General features: G+C 42.0%; 1 protein-coding gene across 4 annotated transcripts in view; it reads left to right on the top strand.

Moving 5' to 3' along the window:
* Positions 1-1054: 1054 nt before the first annotated feature.
* Positions 1055-20510, top strand: part of virma (vir like m6A methyltransferase associated) — a 118630-nt gene continuing 99174 nt past the window's right edge. For 2 of the 4 annotated variants that reach the window (XM_078540772.1, XM_078540770.1), the window contains exon 1: positions 1055-1142. In XM_078540772.1, coding sequence (XP_078396898.1) covers positions 1083-1142 — 60 coding nt within the window. In that variant the 5' untranslated portion in view covers positions 1055-1082. The remainder of the gene's footprint in view (positions 1143-20510) is intronic. The other 2 variants (XM_078540773.1, XM_078540771.1) reach the window with 2 other exon arrangements.

The following is a 20510-nucleotide window of genomic DNA, read 5'->3' as shown; positions in this document are numbered from 1 at the left end:
CTTTTCTGTATCTCAATTCTATTTATGAGTCTCGGTTCCATATCCATTACCTAACAAAAATCTTGCTCTCATGGAGAAACTTGGAATTATAAGAATACATGGGCAATTTTTGGATTTACCTACAATGTGCACTCCAGCTTTAAGAAATGAATGAGATACTCACTTGGCCTATCTCTCCTGGAGGAGCAATTGTCCATTGTGACCCAACTTATTGGTGGAGGTGGTGGTGTTGTGATAATTCAGAAGCCCAGACTAATGCTCTGGGGACATGAGTTCAAATCCCAACAGGGCAACTGTTAACAAAATCTGGAATTATAAAGCTAATTGTGGCAAAAACCCATTTGGTTCACTAAATGCCCTTTAGGGAGGGAAATCTCTGTCCTTACCTGGTCTGGTCTGCATGTTACTGCAGATCCACAGCAATGTGGTTGACTCTTAACTGCCTTCAGAAATAACCTAGCAAGCCAAGGATGGCGGGTGGCCTTTTATCGTCCAATATGGACATTGTTGAAAGAATGTAATACTCCTTTCACAAATGATATTGTATTCTTGACAGACCATCTCAACTTCTCCACCCATCGTGGATAACTTGTGAGATCTGGCGAAAATGCCCCCAAATGTGGTATTATGTTTTGCTTGACAGAAGGAGGGACCAAAAATTATCCATTAGGGATAGAGGGACCATCGGTTCCAATTTTTTGATTCACAAAGGTTCCTGAGAGTCCCAGTAGATGCTAGCTTCAATCTGGACACCTTCTGGTACGGCGCTCATAATTAAGGTGTAAAGGACACTGTCTTTTTTTCGTCAACGCCAACGAAGTCCCTGCTTGAAAGTTGTAGCCACACACACATTAATCGTCCGATTAACACAGCCTGCTAATTCTGCTCCATTATCGATGACACGGTATTTTTCTGGTTTTAAAAGCTTATGTTCATGAAGAACATAACGGCCACTACGAATGTTCAACAGGACAAAATCAAAGCGCCCAACCTCCCAAAGCATGCGCGGTGAGCACACCTTTCCCGAGCATGCACCGCGTACACCGGAAGTGGCTGTGGCGGAAGTGACGCGCCGAGGAGTCATGGCGGATACAGCGGCAGAGCTGCTGTTTTTAGACACGTTCAAACACCCGAACTCCGAGGTAAAGTCCTGGATGCGCCGCTTTAATCACGCACCGGGAGCTGCTTCACCTGTCACGCCTGCTTGGCTTCCAGTGCTATTCTAATAGTGCGGGGGGGCCTGCAGCTTAAGCGCAGCCTGGACTAGGCCTTTAACAGGAGGAGATGCGGGGATCGGGCTGGGGTTGTACACTGAGCGCAGAGCTTTCCCCGCTGGGGTTCCGAGCCAATATTAGGGTCGCGCAGCAGGTGCTGTAGCTTCTGCTTGCTGGTGTCTCCCTTACCGCCTCTTCCCGCGTGTCCTGTTTATGTTTTCTTTCTGGTGAAATGGTAGTTACCGCCCCCTTTTCCCCACCCTGTTGAGGAGCAGAACCAGATTCAAGAGCTGATCTGCAAATTGCGACTGAATTTTAACGTAGTTTCACTTGATTTGAGGAAACTACCTGCTGTTCCTGTGTAGAACTTTCCGGGGTGACGTGATGAACGGGAGGGAGACGTGTAGATTGCAAACCGGTAAATAGTTGAAGCTGCGTTTTTGACAGGGATATCAACATGTCAGGCAGTAAAAAACATTTTAAACTCGTTTAGCCGATCTGCTTGCATTCTGCACGAGTTCGATTTTAAGGTGCAAAGGGCAAGACTGAAGAATTGAAGGAGACTACTTCTATAGGCCAGGAGTGCCAATAGGATGGTTACAATTGTCTCAAAAGTTTTGTAACTGAGTCGTCCGTAGCTGCCTGCATTTTCTATGCTAAAAATAAACGTTTGGTTTACTTGTATGATGGCATTATGTCTGGTTTAGATTTTGTCTGGAAATGTTTGCAGGATATCACAAAGGTCCTCAAATTATGCTGTTGGAAAATTAGTGTATGGATGCTTAATATGTTTGCATGGAATTCCTCTATTTTTGAATAAATGAATAAAATCTCCTGTTAAAGTACTGGAGATAAATGTTAAAGTTGGTACACTACATCCTACTGTAATTTCAAGGATAAAATGTGATATAAGCCTCTAATACATCAGGGGGTGCAATGAAGTTATGGAGAATAGGAATGAAACATGCCGTTGTCCTATCTCCAAAGGACAATCATTTAAACAAGCTTCTCTACAGCAGTTTGTCACAGCTGAGTGGCTTGCTAGGCCTTTTCAGAGAGCATTTAAGAGTCAGTACATTGCTGTGGACCTGGAGTCACAGCCAGACTGGGAAGATTTCCTTCCCCAAAGGACATTAGTGAACCAGGTTTTAACAGCATTCCGATAGTTCTGTGGTCACCATTATAGAGATTATCTTTTTATGCCAGACATACTAATTAATTGAATTTAAATCCTACCAGATTTGAACTCGTGCCTCTTAAAGCATTAGCCTGGACATCTGGATTACTTGTCCAGTAGCATTATACAATGCTGCTGTTTCTGTGGTTGATTACTTATTGTTCTGTACAGTGTTTGTGGTATTACTTATTTCAGTATTTTTTTAAATTGAATCTGGCTGGGATAGATCTGGCACAGCAGCAAATGACAGGCTTTCATGATCAAACCACATATTTAAATTGAAGTTAAATTGTACAACATGGCTTGACTTGCAGTGAAAATTAGATTTAATTTTCCTACGCGATACAGGAGAATAAAATGATTAGTTGTAAAGTTAATTGGCAGATAGTAATATGAAGCCCAGGTGTAATTTGCCAACTGCTGCTACCTTATCTACGGCATCTTTATTTTTATCTCAGTTTTTCTTTCTGCTAAAGATGTTGATTTAAGTTGAAGTTAAGGTGTTTCTTGTTCTTCAGAACCTTGTCCAAGTGGCTTTGCTTTTTGGGAGCTGAGACAGAGTATCAGGCTGATATTGAGGGGTTATTAGAAGTGAAATAAAAGCAAAAAATGCTGGAAATACTCAGCAGGTCGGGCAGCATCAGTGGAGAGAAACAGAATTAACGTTTCAAGCCGATAACCTTTCAACAAACAGAAAGGTCAGATGAAAGGTCATCGACTTGAAACATTCATTTTGTTTCTCTCCACAGTTGCTGCCTGACTTACTGAGTATTTCTAGCATTTTTTGTTTTTATTTCAGATTTTCAGCATCCACTCTGTTTGCTTTTGACAGTAGAAGTGAGTCTGATTCTGTACTTGCCCCAAGTAAATACCCTTCAGCAGGGGTTTGGAAGTTGATTGGAAATCCTGGCTGAATTTTGAGCTCCCAGCCCTAGGGGTGCTGAAGAAAATAATATTTCTACAGGAAGATAAGGTTCAAATTGGTTAATTTGGCTCAGGGTAGCCTTTGAACTTAGGACAGTCTTGGACTGTATCAATACCATAGTGTTCACTGCCTTAAATCTTTGAGAAGCTTGGGTGTTTTCCCAATAAGCAAATTTATATTCAAATATCTACAATCTTGATCTTATATAATCCACTTCGTTGCTTTTGAAGGTTGAGGCATAGAACTGATTTTTCCCTCTACTCAACACTTAATTAACTTGCACCTGATGAAGTCTGCAGTGTCTTTCTGTAAGAAGAGGAAATCAGAGAGCTGATTTAGCGCTCTCTTTTTGGCAGCTGAGATGGTTATCTAGGTTGACCAATGGTTAAAGTTAGCTTCAAGAATAAGGAAAGAGAAAAATTAAAAAGTTCCCCTGCACAAGTGATTTTCTTTTGTGCACTGTGTGTGTACTTACACCATATGGACTGCAGAGGTTCAAGAAGGCAGCTACCCAACACCTCGTGGACAATTAGGGATGAGCAATAAATGCTGGCTTAGCCAGCGACACCCACATCCCAAGAATGAATTTTTTAAAAAATCAGCGTGGGTAGAAGATTGCTTGCGACTGCACTGTACTGTACCCCTAAGTTCCTGCTCCGCTGCACCCCAACCATTTTCCAGTGGTAGGCCCAAAACCCCATCTCTACCTTGGCAGACGCATGCAAATTAGCTCCAAAGGAGAATACAACCTCTGCTGTTTTCTCTTATCAAGAGCTGGAACTGCTTGGGTTCCAGTATACAGTTTGGTGAAGAAAGGCCTGGAAGAAGAATTGTCAAAGGTCCTGTTCCAATGCTTTGAGAATGGGTGGGAATGCATTGTTATCAACAACAGCACCAAACATTTCAATCAGTATCTTTTCAGGCAGTTTGTTGGCAAAAATTCCTTGTCGCTATCCTGTGGGGGAGTTCGGAAAACTAATTTTCTGTTTGAATCAGCCTAGCACTGAAAATACGGCTGAGATCAGGGGTATTTCTGAGATAGTGAAGGTCTCTCGCAATCCAAGATTAGCTCTCTTCAGAAGATTCAGGCCCATTCGTCGTTATATGGAATACCGCTAAGTCCTTAGTTAACTACAGTATCCAAAAACTGAGACATTCAAATTGCAGCTCTTTAGTTGATTTTGATGATTGTTGCTTACTTCAGTCCCAAATTGTAGGGGTTTAGGTTTTAACTTGCAAGCAATGCCGGTAAGAGCTGTGAAAATGTAAAATTGTGAATATAAATAAAAGGGAAAAAAAATGGAAATGCACAAAATCTGAAATAAAAACAATATGTCAGGAGTACAAAATAGGAGTGTTGCACCAAAATTGACATGAGGAAAAGCTTTTTCATGCAGCGAATGATTAAGGTCTGGAATGCATTGCTTGAGAGTGTGGTGGAGGCAGGTTGAATTGAGACATTCAAAAGAGAATTAGGCTGTTATCTGAAAAGGAAGAATGTGCAGGGTTATGGGGAGAAGGCAGGGGAATGATGCTAGGTAAATTGCTCATTCGGAGAGCAGTTGCAGACATGAAGGGCTTAATGGCCTCTTTCTGCACTAACAATTCTGTAATTCTTTAAAGAATAAAAGATTTGAGTGTAAGATCATTCTGTAGAGCATGGTGTCTTCTCACTTGATTATAATGAATGCAAATTGTTATTGGGATACATTCATTTATTGCTAAATAAGTGACATGGACTATCAGGCTCTTGTAATTTGAGCTTGAGAAAGTGCTCTTCAAGAGCCTTATCCTTGAGTATTTCTTTGAAAAAAAGTTTTTTAATTCATTTACTGGATGTTGGCATTGCTGGCTGGGCCAGCATTTATTGCCCATCCTAATTGCCCTTGAGAAGGTGATGGTGAGCTGCCTTTTTGAACTACTGCCATCCATGGGGTATAGGTACACCCACAGTGCTGTTAGGGAGGGAGTTCCAAGATTTTGACCCAGCGACAATGAAGAAGTGGTGATATATTACTAAGTCAGGATGGTGTGTGGCTTGAAGGGGAGCTTCCAGGTGGTGGTGTTCCCATGCATCTGAAAATCAACGTCAGACTGACTTCCCATCTGGGATTTCTGATTTCCTTGAATTTCAGAGGCTTTTATCACCAAATCCTAACTCCAAGCAGCATGCTGATAGTTGATTTTAAGCACCACTTGGGTTGGGGCTGGGGGAGGGGGGGCGAGGGAGGAGGAAGGGCACCAAAGGGGGACAATTTCGTGGGGACAGTGAAGTAAAAAAAAATTCTGTATTTGTACCTGTCAATATAGTGATTTTTGCATGTTGATATAGAGCTGGGAGTTTTCTGTTGTGCACCAACTGGTTTATTTGGAAGAAGTTTTCATACAAGATGCAATTTTATTGGACTACTGTAATTTATGAGCATAATACAGAACAGTGGACAGCGCGCACACACTTAATTATTTTGAGATATGTGTATTATAACGGAACATGCAGGGCTCTGTGGAAAGTGCAAGGGAATGAGACTAGTTGGATAACTCTTCTAAAGAGTAGGCACAGCCTGATGGGCCAAATGCCCTCCTTTTGGATGAAATATGATGGATTTTGGAAACCACTTGTTGTAAATTATGAGTGCTTGCAGTGCTCTTGAGTTAGCAATTGGCTGTGTGTGTGTGTTTGTGTTCAAAATTTGAAAGATCAAAGCTCTTCAACGGCTGTCCTAAATCCAATCTGTAATATAAAGGAACCTTTTTACTTTAAATAAAAACAGAACATTCTGGAAACGCAGGTCAGGCAGCATCTGTGGAGAGAGAAATGGAGTCAATGTTTCAGGTTGATGACCTCTCAACAGAACTTGGAAAACTTAGAAATGTGATAGGTTTTGAGCAAGGGGTGGATGGGACAAAGACATAAGGAAGGTCTGTGATGTGCCCAGAGCAGGTGTGCTACTGTCTGAAATCAAAAATAAGAGATAAATCAAAATATGCAAAGAAAAGGAAACAAAATGAAGAACAGAGTTTACAGTCTGAAATTGTTGAACTGGTGTTGAGTCTGAAAGACTATGAAGTACCTAATTGAAAGATGAGGTGCTGTTCCTCAGGCTTACGTTGAGCTTCATTAGAGAAAGCTCTGGCTGGTAAAAGTAGGGAAAATCCCAAGATATTCTATAAGTATATCAATGGGAAGAGGATAACCAGGGAAAGAGTAGGGTTCATAAGGGACCAAGGGGCCAATTTATGGGTGGAGCCAGATGACATCGCTAGAGTGTTGAATTAATACTTCACATCTGTCTTCACCCAAGAGAATGAAGATGAAGGTATCGAACTCGGGGAGAGAGACTGCAAGGTTCTTAAGCAAATTGATATAGGGAGTGACAAGATATTGGAGGTGTTGGCAGGGTTAAAAGTGGACCAATCTCCAGGACCAGATGATTTGTGTCCCAGACTGCTGAGGGAGGCAAGGGAGGAGATCGCAGAGGCTCTGACCCAAATTTTTAATTCCTCTCTGGCCACGAGGGAGGTGCCAGAGGACTGGAGAACAGCTAATATGGTTCCGCTATTTAAGAAGAGTTGTAGAGATAAGTCAGGGAACTGGAGGCCAGTGAGTCTCACGTCAGTGGTAGGGAAACAATTGGAGAAAATTCTGAAGGAGAGAATCTGTCTCCACTTGGAGAGGCAAGGTTTGATCAGGGATAGTCAGCATGGCTTTGTCAGAGGGAGGTCATGCCTGACAAATTTGATTGAATTTTTTGAGGAGGTGACCAGGTGTGTAGATGAGGGTAGTGCAGTTGATGTAGTTTATATGGATTTCAGCAAAGCCTTTGACAAGGTCCCACATGGGAGACTTATAAAGAAGGCAAATGCACATGGGATACCGGGTAATTTGATAAGGTGGATTCAAAATTGGCTCAGTTGTAGGAGGCAGAGAGTAATGACAGAAGGATGCTTTAGTGACTGGAAGCCAGTGTCCAGTGGCATACCACAGCGATCTGTGCTGGGTCCCCTATTATTTGTCATTTATATAAACGACATAGATGACTATGTGGGGGGTAGGATTAGTAAGTTTGCGGTAGACACAATGATTGGCTGGGTGGTTAACAGTGAGGTTGAGTGTCTTGGGCTACAGGAAGATATAGACGGGATGGCCAAATGGGCAGATAAGTGGCAGATGGAATTTAACCCTGAGAAGTGTGAGCTGATACACTTTGGAAGGAGTAATTTGACAAGGAAGTATTCAATGAACGGCATGACACTAGGAAGTTCTGAGGAGCAAAGGGACCTTGGCGTGTGTGTCCATAGATCTCTGAAGGCGGAGGGGCATGTTAGTGGGGTGGTGAAAAAGGCATACGGGACACTGCCTTTATCAATTGAGGCATAGATTACAAAAGTAGGGAGGTCATGTTGCAGTTGTATAGAACCTTGGTGAGGCCACAGCTGGAGTACTGTGTGCAGTTCTGGTCGTCACATTATGGGAAGGATGTGATTGCACTGGAGGGGGTGCAGAGGAGATTCACCAGGATGTTGCCTGTAATGAAACATTTAAGTTATGAAGAGAGGTTGGATAGACTTGGGTTGTTTTTTTTAGAGCAGAGAAGACTGAGGGGCGACCTGATCGAGGTATACAAGATTATGAGGGGCATGGACAGGGTGGATAGGGAGCAGTTGTTCCCCTTAGTTGAAGGGTCAGTCACAAGGGGACATAAGTTCAAGGTGAAGGGCAGGAGGTTTAGGGGGGATGTGAGGAAAAACCTTTTTACCCAGAGGGTGGTGACGGTCTGGAATGCACTGCCTGGGAGGGTGGTGGAGGCGGGTTGCCTCACATCCTGTAAAAAGTACCGGGATGAGCACTTGGCATGTCATAACATTCAAGGCTATGGGTCAAGTGCTGGTAAATGGGATTAGGTAGGTAGGTCAGGTGTTTCTCACGTGTCGGTGCAGACCCGATGGGCCGAAGGGCCTCTTCTGCACTCTGTGATTCTGTGAACAGCAGGCTGAAGACATATGTCTGTGTGAGAGCAAGGTGGAGAATTAAAATGACAGACCATCAGAAGCTCGAGGTCATGCTTGCTGATTGAACGGAGGTATTCTGCACAGTGGTCACCCAACCTGTCTCCCCAGTGTAACAGATCACATTATGAGCAGCAAATATAGTGGATTAAATTGAAAGAAGTACGTGCAAATCAGTGCTTCACTTATATTATAAATATAATGTGCTACGGAATACTCCCCACTTGCCTGGATGATTGCAGCTCCAACAACACTCAAGAAGCTTGACACCATCCAGGTCAAAGCAGCCTGCTTGATTGGCACCCCATCTACAAACATTCATTCCCTCTACCACCAACACACAATAGGAGCAGTGTGTACCATCTACAAGGCTCCTTAGCACCTTCCAAACCCACAACCACTACCGTCTAGAAGGGCAAGGGCAGCAATTAGATGGGAACACCACCTAAGTTCCCATCCAAATCATTCACCATCCTGACTTAATAAATAAATAAACATTTCAGTCCAAATACTTAGTTTTTTGGTATTCATTTTGTTATATCCTGTTAACTGAATTACATTCAGTCTAAAATTCCTATTTTTCACCAGCTCATTCATCCACATATGACAGCACTTTTTGTGTGTGCTTGCAGTGGGGAATAACATCTTATTGGTGTCAAGGTGGCTTCAGGGTGTTATAATGAAATTTTGGAAATAGGTCAACTCTCTGGCAAACTCAGCAATCTTCTATGTCAGGAGGGCCCTCAGTATTCCAGGGGGTGACTAATGGTTGACCAGCTGGCAAGACTCGTTAATGGAACCTGGAAGGATTCTGTCTTGGAGGGTCGTGTTTTTCCCCTGTTAGCACCAGAGAGGGCACTGCCAATCTCCTTTGACTATTGTATCTGGCTGAACTACAGTTACATTGTGCTGCTCATTTGATTACTCAGCTGCTTAAGCAGTGATTACTTGAGCCATATAGAAGGGCTTGTGTGGGATCCTCAATTTTTGCTGAGCCAGCTGGTACATAGAAATACAATACAGAAAGAGGCTGTTTGGCCAAATCGGTCTTTGTCTTTGTTTACCCTGTATTCAAATAAATAATCTAAGTCAAATTTAACCGCCTTGTTCGGACATCCCTTCAACCCCCTTTTCTTTCATCCATCGATCAAATCTATGGTGTAGTGGCAGGATTGGCATTAGTGCCCTTGGATTAGATAGGTAAAAATTGGCCAGCGTTCTGTAATCCAGCAACCCTCATTGAGTCTGTGCAGGATGTTGGGTGAGGGCAGGATGAAATTCATTTATCTTCTGCTTTTAGATAATGCACTGACATGCTCATGGAGAATGGTGAAATTGATGAGGTAGCTAATGGCATCCAGAGCCTGTGGAACCGAAAGGAGCTGATGCCGTAGGAGAGGAAAGAAAATGATAGGAAATGTGAAAAGAAGTAGTATTGGAGTATGCTGTAGCTTATCCCACTCAAAGAAACGTGAGGGTAGTGGAATTTTTGTAGCGTTGGGATATTTTCATTATATGCATGCACTTTGATATTCGCCCCTTTGCTCACCGAACGCTGACGACATGTTAAGGCATTACGATCTGTTACATAAGTGGTCATTTTTCATGTGTGACCCTAGACCATCTACAACTGCTTCATCAGTGACCTTCCCACCATTATAAGGTCCGAAGTGGGGATGTTTGCACAATGTTCAGCACCATTCATGACTCTTCAGATACTGAAGAAGTCCATGTCTATATGCAGCAAGATCTGGACAATATTCAGGCTTGGGCTGATATGTGGCAAGTAACATTTGTGCCACACAAGTGCCAGGCAACGACCGTCTCCAACAAATAGTATTTAATCATCTCCCCTTGACACTCAATGACATTACCATTGCTGAATCCCCCACTATCAACGTCCTGGGGTTTGCAATTGACCAGAAATTGAACTGGACTAGCCATATATACATTGTAGCTACAAAAGCAGGTCAGAGGCTGGGAATTCTGCAGCGAGTAACTCACCTCGTGATTCCCAAAGCCCATCCACCATTTACAAAGCACAAGTCGAGAGTGTGATGGAATACTCCCCACTTGCCTGGATGAGTGCAGCTCTGACAACATTCAGGAAGCTCGACACCATTCAGGGTAAAGCAGCCCACTTGATTGGCACGCCATCCACCACCTTAAACATTCATTCCCTCCGCCACTGGTGCACCATGTTCATAGTATGTACCATCTACAAGATGCAGTGCAGCAACTCATCAAGGCTCCTTCAACAGCAGCTTCGAAACCCATGACCGCTCCCACCTAGAAGAACAGGGCAACAGATGCATGGGAACAGCATCACTTGCAAATTCCCATCCAAGCCACACACCATCCTGACTAGGAACTATATTATTGTTCCTTCACTGTCGCTTCGTCAAAATCCTGGAATTTTCTTCCTAACAGCACTGTGGGTGTACCTACGCCACATGGACTGCAGCGGCTCAAGAAGGGTGGTTCACCATCACCTTCTCAAGGGCAGTTGGGGATGGGGAAAAAAACTGCTGGCCAAGCCAGCAATGCCACATCCTGTGAAAGACTAAAAAAGAACAATGGGTGTCAGCAGGCCAAGGTGTATCACCATGCTGGAATATGGGTGGAAGCTTGTGCTAGGGTTGAAAAGACCAAACACATGAGTTAATTTGAAGCTGGAGGATTCGCAAAGCTTGTGCTAGAGGGAGGATCCCCAGTAATACTCTCCCCGTGAAGGACATTTCTGGGGTTAGAAGTTACTTAGTTGAGAAAGGAAAATAACAAATAAATTCTCTGGAGCTTAGAATCATTTTGGACTGATTCTAGGAGAATTGAATGTCTGCTTAAATGATAGTGGAACAGATACTTGAAAGTGTTCTTTTTCTGTTCTGTATTTTAAAGTATAAGTTGCCTACAAAAATAGTGTTAACAGTGCTTTTAGCCTATTGCAGTGAAGTTAAGATGCAAAATCTTGTCATCTGTTCAGCTATTAACTTTTAAAAATAAATTTGAACTTCTAGTTATCTGTCTCTATGGGTTTGTAACAAATTTGCGGCTGTTGCGGGATTTTGAATCCACAGGCTGAGATGAGTACATGGGTTTGGCCAGAGTTTAAACGAACAAGATTTCATGGTGACTTTTGCTGTATTTATTGAAATGTTAAAATGGTTAAGTCTATTGCTGGAGCTTTCCACGAAAAAGAGGCTCGTCTGTATGAACATACAAAATAGGGGTAGAAGTAGGCCATTTGGCCCCTCAAGCCTGTTCCACCATTCAGTAAGATCATGGCTGATCTGTTTGTGTTTCGAGTTTTACATTCCCATCTACCCCCAATAACCTTAGATTCTTGTTAGGCAAGGGGATCAATCTACCTCCGCCTTAAAAATATTCAGTGACCCCCGCCTCCTCCGCCTTCTGAGGCAGAGAGCTCCAAAGTCTCCAAAAAAAATTCTCCTCATCTCTGTCCTAGTAGGGCTACCCCTAATTTTAAAACAGTGCCCCTAGTTCTAGACTCACCCAAAAGAGGAAACATCCTTTCTACATCCACCTTGTCAAGACAATTCAGGATCTTATATACTTTGATCAAGTCACCCCTCACTCTTCTAAACTCCAGCGGAATCAAGCCCAGCCAGTCCAACCTTTCCCCATAAGACAACCTGCTCATTCTAGGTATCAATCTAATAAACCTCCTCTGAACCACCTCCAACACATTACACCCTTACTCAAATAAGGAGACTAAAACTGCACGCAGTATTCGAGATGCGGCCTCACCAAAGCCCTATATAATTGAAGCATAACATCTTACTTTTATGTGCAATTCCTCTCATAATAAAGGATAGCATTCCATTAGCCTTCTTGGATTACATGCTGCACTTGCATACTAACTTTTTGTGACTCACGCACGAGAACACCTAGATCCCTCTGCACCTCGGAATTCTGCAGTCGTTCTCTGTTTAAGTAATACTCTGCTTTTTTTATTCTTCCTGTCAAAATGAACAACTTTACATTTTGCCCACTCTCAATTTATCTATATCCATCTGCAGCCTCTTTATGTCTTCTTTGCAACATACCTTCCTACCTATCTTTGTGTTGTCTGCAAATTTAGCCACCATGCCTTCGCTCCCCTCATCTAAGTCATTGATGTAAATTGTAAAAAGTTAAGGCCCCAGCACAGACCCCTGTGGGACTCCACTCGTCACATCCTGTCAATCAGACAAAGACCCATTTATGCATACTCTCTGTTTTCTGCCAGCGGGACAATCTTTTATCCAGGCTAATATGTTACCCCTACACTTTGAACTTTTATTTTCTCCAATAACCTGTGAGTGCCTGAGAGCAAGTTAACAAAGGTTAATTTAAAAGCTTGGGCAGAAAAGTTAGAAATGGATTTAAAAGAACGCGCTAAGAAGTTAGAAATGGTTTTGTGGCATTGACTCAACATTTCAACCTTGAGGAAGAAAAAGATAATCCAGATAAAATGCAGATTGAGTTGGCTAGGAATCAGTTACAAATGAAACAACTTGAAATTGAAATAGCAATGATAAAGCCAGTACTTGAAAGAGTGGAAAGAGAAAAGGACATGGAAAGGGAAGTGTGAAAACTTGAATTAGAATTCCAAAGGGAAGAAAAAAAAATTCAGAGTAAAAGAAAAAGAAAACTTTGAATTGCAAAGCAAAGGAGAAGCCAGGATATTTGAATTGTACAGGAAAAGGCTTCCATTTTGTGAACTGGGAGGAGCAGGTAGATTTGATAATGGGTCAAATTTAACTTCTGGTTTTGATTTTGGAAGGAATATTCGCCTAGTGTCTAAATTCAGTGAGGAAGGAGTTGAAATATATTTTGAGAAGATTGCCAGTTAGATTGGCCAAAAGAAATTTGGACAATTCTATTACGAAGTATTTTGGTAGGAAAGACATTGGAGGTTTATTTGACTGTTTCTGATGAACAGCCTGCATATTATGATGTAGTTAAGACTGCTGTACTTTATGCATATGAGTTATTTCCAGAATCTTATAGGCAAAAATTTAGAAATTTAAGAAAGAGACAGACTCAGACTTTTGTGCAATTTGTTAGAGAAAGGGAAATTATGTTTGATCAATGGTATAGCTTGATAAAGATTTTGAAAACCTTAGAAAGGTATTGTTACTGGAAGAATTTAAAAACAGCATTCCTTTAGGAATCAGATCTCATTTAGAAGACAATAAGGTTTCTAAGATAAGCAGTTTTGGCTGATGGCTATGAGTAGTCCCACAAACACATAGGTGGCAGCAGACCTTCGTAAATCTGCACAGAAACTGGAGAGATAAGAGAAGTGATAGTGAACAGAACACTAATAACCATGAGGTGGGGGGGGGGTGGTAGAATTGAAAAGATAGATGCTTTTCGGAGCATGTTACCTTTGTCATAAAACAGGACATGGGAAGGCAGATTGCAGGAAGCTGAAAGTTAAACCAGTAGCTTTTGAGGGGGTGTCTAGTGTTTCTTCAGAAAATGCTGTACAAGTGAGTGAAGCTTGTGACAAATCAATACCACTAAATGTATTTACAGTGGGTGTAAATCAGATCATAAAAGACAGGAGTTTTATATTTAAGGATGAAGTAACTCTGTTTTTGTCTGATGGAAGGAGTCAAAAAGATTATCATTTTAGTGATACGGTGTTGGCTCCAAGCATGATGATAGCAAAAGACACGAATTTCTCTCCAGAGAGTTTGCTAAGTAGAAGTATACTGATATAGGGCATTGATGAATTGTTTACCTGTTCCATTGTGCAGAGTAAATTTAAATTGTGCTTTATTCAGTGGGTCTGTTATTGTGGGAGTGGTGTCCAAATTGCCTATTAATAATGTTGATCTTATCTTGGGGAACGATCTAGCTGGAGACCGTGTCCTGCCTCCAGACATTTCCACAAGACCCATTGAAGTGGGTAAAGATAAGGATGTATCAGCCTGATCAGTGAACTTTGAAAAACACATGCATGTCTCTGAATCTGCTGTAAAAGATGTGTCCAAAGAATCATAAGCACAGATTTCTGAGAGTAAAGAACCATTGAGACTTCAGATTGACAGCAAAGAGTTAACTGCAACAGCAAGAAATTGGATCTATCTCAAATGCAGGCCCTAAACCACATATGTCAAAACAGGATACAGTAGCAGAATTTCAGGCTAATGGACAAACAAAAAGAGACAGTGCCTGAAAGCAAAATAACTTGACTCGACTGATGCTGTTACTGTGGAATTACAAGGATGCGTTAAAGGTTTGCAGCTTAAAATGAAGCTTTAAAATGAAGAAGCTGTGGCTCTTGCTCAAAAGGAATTGACGAAGCTCATGCTTAATGGAATGAAGAAATACAGAATGAATGTAAAAGAATGCAAGAGCTGATTAAAAAATAATATAAGGAATTTTTAATCGAAACATCGATGTAACCTCAATGAAATTCTTAAAGCAACGAAAGAAAGCAGTAATTCTGCATTTAAGGAGGAGAAAGACGACTCAAATGGTTGGCTAGCTGACACATTTTTTCGATTTAGATATTAATAAACCTGCAGCCATGAAGGAAAATGGAGATCGAATGTTGAACTTGGACCAAGTGGCTCAGAGACTGATTCTAAAGAAAAACAAAAGAACATATCAAAACTATGAGAAGAGGAATAGTGATGGAGGATTTTGTTTCTATGTACAGCTTCCACCTAATGGAACTGGAAAATCACAAGGATTGTCTCCAAGTAACAGTCTTGATAAAGTTTCCCAGACTGAATTAATTGCGCAATATTTTAACCAAGGGCATGAAAACACTGTGAACTTTAATTGTCATGAGAAGAGAAATTTTGTTACTTGTATTTGGATTAATAAAGGTTAAACATTCTAATGTTCTCAAGATGGACTGTTTAATGGAAAATGTCACAGCATGCTACTTGTACTGTATGTAGTAAGGTGGTTGTTGAATTGTATAGAATGTTATAAGTTATATTTTGGATAGTGTTTATGAAAATGCATCATTATGGTGATGACTTTTCACTTCTTGGGGGTAGGTGTTACAATTATGAGGTTTATAAGATTTGGGACTGTCTTTAATTTAGGTTAAAATGAAGGGGGGTCATGTGACCTATCTAGTTCTTGACTCTGAAGTCTGCCTGACAGCAGGTCTGCGTGACGGGGCTGTTAAAGATGAAAGGAAGGCCGGAATTTACTGGGTTGAAGGCGCAAGATATTCACACTTGCAAACAATGTTGAAGGCAGCTGTGATGCCAGTGGACAGACCGAGTCTCCAAGTCCTAGGGAGGAATGTCAGGTTGTAAAAGGGTATTCTTTGAACTGTCCCTTTGATTCCAGGATAGGATAGAGTTTGGGGTCTGAAGAATAGCTAATCAGCATTTCTACATGGATGCAAGGCCCATGTAATTCACATTGCAATGGGGTAAGGTGCAGAGGAAGTCATTGTAATGATAGGGTTACAGGCTTTCCTAAAATATCACTGAATATCACAGACAGGTGGGTTTGTCTGCCAGGGTCCAGAAGAGAGAAAGCAGTTAGAAGCTGAAATTTTCTATGATTAACTGTGCAAGAATGCGGGTGGAAGCGTGTGCTCAGATTGAAAAAAACAAATTCGTAAGGAGGTAAAATAAAACTGGAAGATTCACCTAGCTTGTGGTGGAGGGAGGATCTCCAGTAACACTCACTGTGAAGGACAGTTCTGGGGTTAAAAGTTACTAGGCTGAGAAAGAAAAAGAACAGAAGCAAACCTTTGGGATCTAAGTATCTTTTCAGACTGATTATGAGAGAATGTGTTAAAAGTTCTGTTCTATAGTTAAAGTATAACTTGCCTACAAAAATAGCGTTTAGTCATGAGTGCGTTTAGTCTATTTGTTACAGTAAACATCTTAGAATGTGAAATCTTGTTTTTTGATCCATTCAGTTATTAACTTGAAAATCAAATTTTTAAAAAGTTACTGGTCTCTACAGGGATTGTAACACTTATTTCTTCCTCTGTATCTAATTTGACATTGAATTCACCCATTCTAATTTGCTCCTTCCTCCATTTATTTCTCAATCTTTTAATCTTACTGGCTAAGGAGATACACTGTTTGTTCTGTGGTTCAATAAGGTCTCAGATTCTCTGTTGCCCTTGCTGTGCAGTTATCAGTTCACACTTCCAGCAACTTTGTGGGCAACTCAATTTTGAATTAAAGGTGCAGGAAGAAGTCTTAGTTAACAGAACACACCGTGAGATGCTCCATTCCAACAAATTCTGGGCCTATGTTTGCTAGTACTAGTAAATTACTCGTATCTACTGTGTTCGTCTGCTTGCTTGTTCATCTTTCGAGGTGAAGATGAACATGTTCATCATCTGGGGTATTTGATAGCGTTCCAGTGGGTAAACGCCCAGGCCGATCCGCATTCTGAAGGTTGTGCTGTAAATAGGACAGGATGCCACATATGACTGAGTTTTAGATGAGTTGCTGCCTCAGGATTTTCTCTCCTTGCATTTTATCTCTGCCTCTGATGCACTTGCTTTTGATGGAGGCTGCATGCTTTTTATTTGGTTGCCCCAAACTCATATCCTCTATAGAAAATTTGCTTTGGTAAGCGAGTGTCAGACATTGTGGCTACATCACCAGTTGTGACATTCTGAATATTGTGTGGATGTTTGGCATGCCAGCTCGGGTGAGCATCTCAGTGCTTGCTATTTTGTCTTGTTATCTGATCTTCAGTAGCTTCCGAAGGCAGCTCAAGTGAAAGTGATTTGAGCTTCTTGGTACGACTTTGATACAGTCTAAGTCTCATGTGAGAAGCAGAGTGGGCAGGACTGTTGCTCTTGCTCTATCTACTTTGTTTGGTAGGCAGACTTACTCCTCTTTGTTCCCACACTGATGTTCAAAGTCTACCGAATGTTACACTTGCTTTTGCAATTCTTGCGAGTGTCTCATTGCCAATGTAGACAGCTCGAGAGAGAGAGAGAGTGTGCTGTCGAGATAAGTGAACTTATCCACTGCAGGCAGGTTCTGGTCATGGACTGAAACCTTGGGCTTGGGATAGGGTTTTCCTGGAGCAGGCTGGTACGTTACTTCAATTTTCTCCATGCTGATCGTAAGGCTGATCTACTGTGTAATACAGTATAGACTGATGATTAAGTTGCATGATATCCAAATCAAAAAATAGCAGAATTACTAGCGTGCACAGTTAGTAGATGGCTTACTTGTCAGTGAAATGCTTTGTTCTTTAAGAGGAAGTGTACACCACCATACACTAAGATAAAAATTAAATATAAAAGAAATAAATTATTCTCCCTTGAATTATACTTGTGTGATTTATAATTATGCATCCTCTTACCAGAACAGTGTTGAGTCCTTATGGGGATTTCCAATTTCTTTTTGGATGAGGAACGGATGCTTTCAAATGGCATCAGCGGGAAGCAGGATGCTGGAAGTGGGCCATTATTAAATAGTGAAAAGCATTTTATATTGCAGAATCACTTCAAAAGCAGCTCAGCACACATGCTTCAGGGCTGCAGTGCTGTGGAATCCACTTTATTTGTATTGTAGTTGATGCAACAGAAAAATACTTGCAGATGTGCAGTATCAAGTTGCAATTTGTGAGGGAATGTTCTATGTAGGTAGCAAAGTGATGAAAGGTGTCGTCAAGAGTGCTATCAAGCGGCACTTACTCAGCAATAATCTGTGCACTGATGCTCTGTTTTGATTCCGTCAGGGCCACTCAGCTCCTGACCTCATTACCAGCTTGGTCCAAACATGGTGAGGTGAGATTGACTGCCCTTGACATCATAACAGCATTTGACTGAGTGTGGCATCAAGGAGCCCTAGCAATACTGACGTCAGTGGGAATCCAGGGGAAAACTCTCCACTGGCTGGAGTCATGCCTAGCACAAAGGAATCTGGGCCTGGTTATTGGAGGTTGATCATCTCAGTCCTGGGCATCGCTGCAGGAGTTGCTCAGGATAGTTGTCCTATGCCCACCCATCTTCAGCTGCTTCATCAATTGCCTTCCCTTCATCATAAGATCAGCAGGAGGCATGTTTGCTGATGATTGCACAATGTTCAGCACCATTTGCAACTTCTCAGATATTGAAGCAATCCATGTCCATATGCAGCAAGACCTGGACGATATTCAGGCTTGGGCAGATGTGTGGCAGGAATATTATTTGCCACTTAAGTGCCAGGCATTGACCAGTTCCAACAAAAGAGAAGCTAACCATCTCCTCTTGACATTCAATAGCTTTACCATCGCTGAATCCCCCACTATCAACATCTTGGGGGCTACCAGTGACCAGAAACTGAAATGGTCCAGCCATATACATACTGTGGCTACAAGAGCCGGTCAGACACTGGGAATTCTGCAGTGAGTAACTCATCTCTTGACTCCCCAAAGCCTGTCCACCATCTACAAGGCACAAGTCCAGGAGTGTGATTGCCTGGATGAGTGCAGTTCCAACAGCATTCACGAAACTTGACACCATCCAGGACAAAGCAGCCTGCTTGGTTGGCACCCCATCCACCACCTTGAACATTCACTCCCTCCATTACTGGTGCCCCGTGGTCATGGTGTGTACCATCTCCAAGATGCACTGCAGCAACTCACCAAGGCTCCTTTGATAGCACCCTCCAAACACACAGGCTCTGAAACCTAGTAGGACAAGGGCAGCAGATACATGGAAACACCACCTGCAGTTCCCCTTCAAGTCACACGCCACCCTGACTTGGAACTATATCGCCATTCCTTCACTGTTGTAGGGTCAAAATCCTGGAACTCCCTAACAGCACTGTGGGTGCACCTGCACCTCATGGACTGCAGTGGTTCAAAAAGGTAGCTCACCACCGCCTTCTCAAGGGCAATTAGGAATGGGCAATAAATGCTGGCCTAGCCAGTGACACCCACATCCCAGGAATGAATAAATAAATTTGAAAAAGACTCCCTGATCTTCAAGACAGCATAAAATCAGTCCTTCCACCTTGAACCTCTAGTATTCACTCAACACTGCACCCACCCCCTCCTCCTCCCCCCCGCCGCCCTTTGTCAAAATCTTAGGATGGTCATTGGTAATTTATCAGCTGAATTTGTACATATCAATATAATCACTTGTAATGTTTCCAACTAGAAGTTTAGTTCTTTTTTGAAGGAATGAATTAATTCAGCCTCAACTGATTTTGTCAAGCCTCTTCTAGTTATCTGTCACCATACAAAATGTTTATTTTGTTCTATGACCTCACCAGGGTTGTTGATTGAAAATATTTTTGTGCTTACAACTGACGTCAAATAGCTTGTTTACACTATCTGGTGTTCGTAGCATTTTGAAGACTTAAATTGTATTTCTGTTCAGTTTTTGTTACGTGGACACATAGAACATGCTTTTTCAAATTCAATTTTGGCATGTGGGGGTCGTTAACAAGGTCAGCATTTGTTGTCTATCCCTAATTGCTCTTGAGAAGGTGGTGGTGAGCTCCTTCTTGAACTGCTGCAGTCCATGTGGTGTAGGTACACCCACAATGCTTTTAGGGAGGGAGTTCCAGGATTTTGACCCAGTGGCACTGAAGAAACGGCAATATCATTCCAACTAAGGATGGTGAGTGACTTGGAGGGGAACTTTCTGGTCTGGTGTTCCCATTTGTCTGCTGCCCTTGTCCTCCTAGGTGGCAGATGATTTCTTGGGACAACGGTCACCATTTTCTTGTCCAAGTTCTAATTGTTACTCACTATCCAAACTCAAGTGTGGGACTTTCCAAAGATAGGTGATCACATGACTGGGTTAAACCAAATAGATCTTGCATATGTTAGCACAGTTGTCCAACTGGGCTATACGCAAATATTTCAGCTAATTTGTTTACTTTCTTGGACAATCATCATCGCCTCCCACAGCCCCAAGCTAAATGATTGACATCCCTCTGTGAAAGATGATGGGAATGCAGCCTCAGAATTTGGTGAGGTCAGATGAGATTGTCCATGTTCCTTTTGATGGCTGAACAAGCCGATTCTGGAAAGGTAAAGTCTACCACAAGTACCGCTCATGAAGTTATCCAAAGCTAAATATTTCATGTTTATGAGCACTGGTCACCTTCAGTAACCCAAATATTCAGTTGTCTTGATAGAGTGCTGTGCAGGCTTTTAAACATCACAGTGGAACCTGACTGTACACTCATTTGACACCCACAAACCACACTTTTAGCAAGATCTCTGAAGA

Source organism: Cetorhinus maximus, chromosome 4 (genome assembly GCF_964194155.1).
Source record: "Cetorhinus maximus chromosome 4, sCetMax3.hap1.1, whole genome shotgun sequence".
In the NCBI taxonomy this organism is placed as follows: Eukaryota; Metazoa; Chordata; class Chondrichthyes; order Lamniformes; family Cetorhinidae; genus Cetorhinus; species Cetorhinus maximus.
Note: the sequence above shows the minus strand (reverse complement) of the source record. Positions and strands in the feature narration are given on the sequence as shown.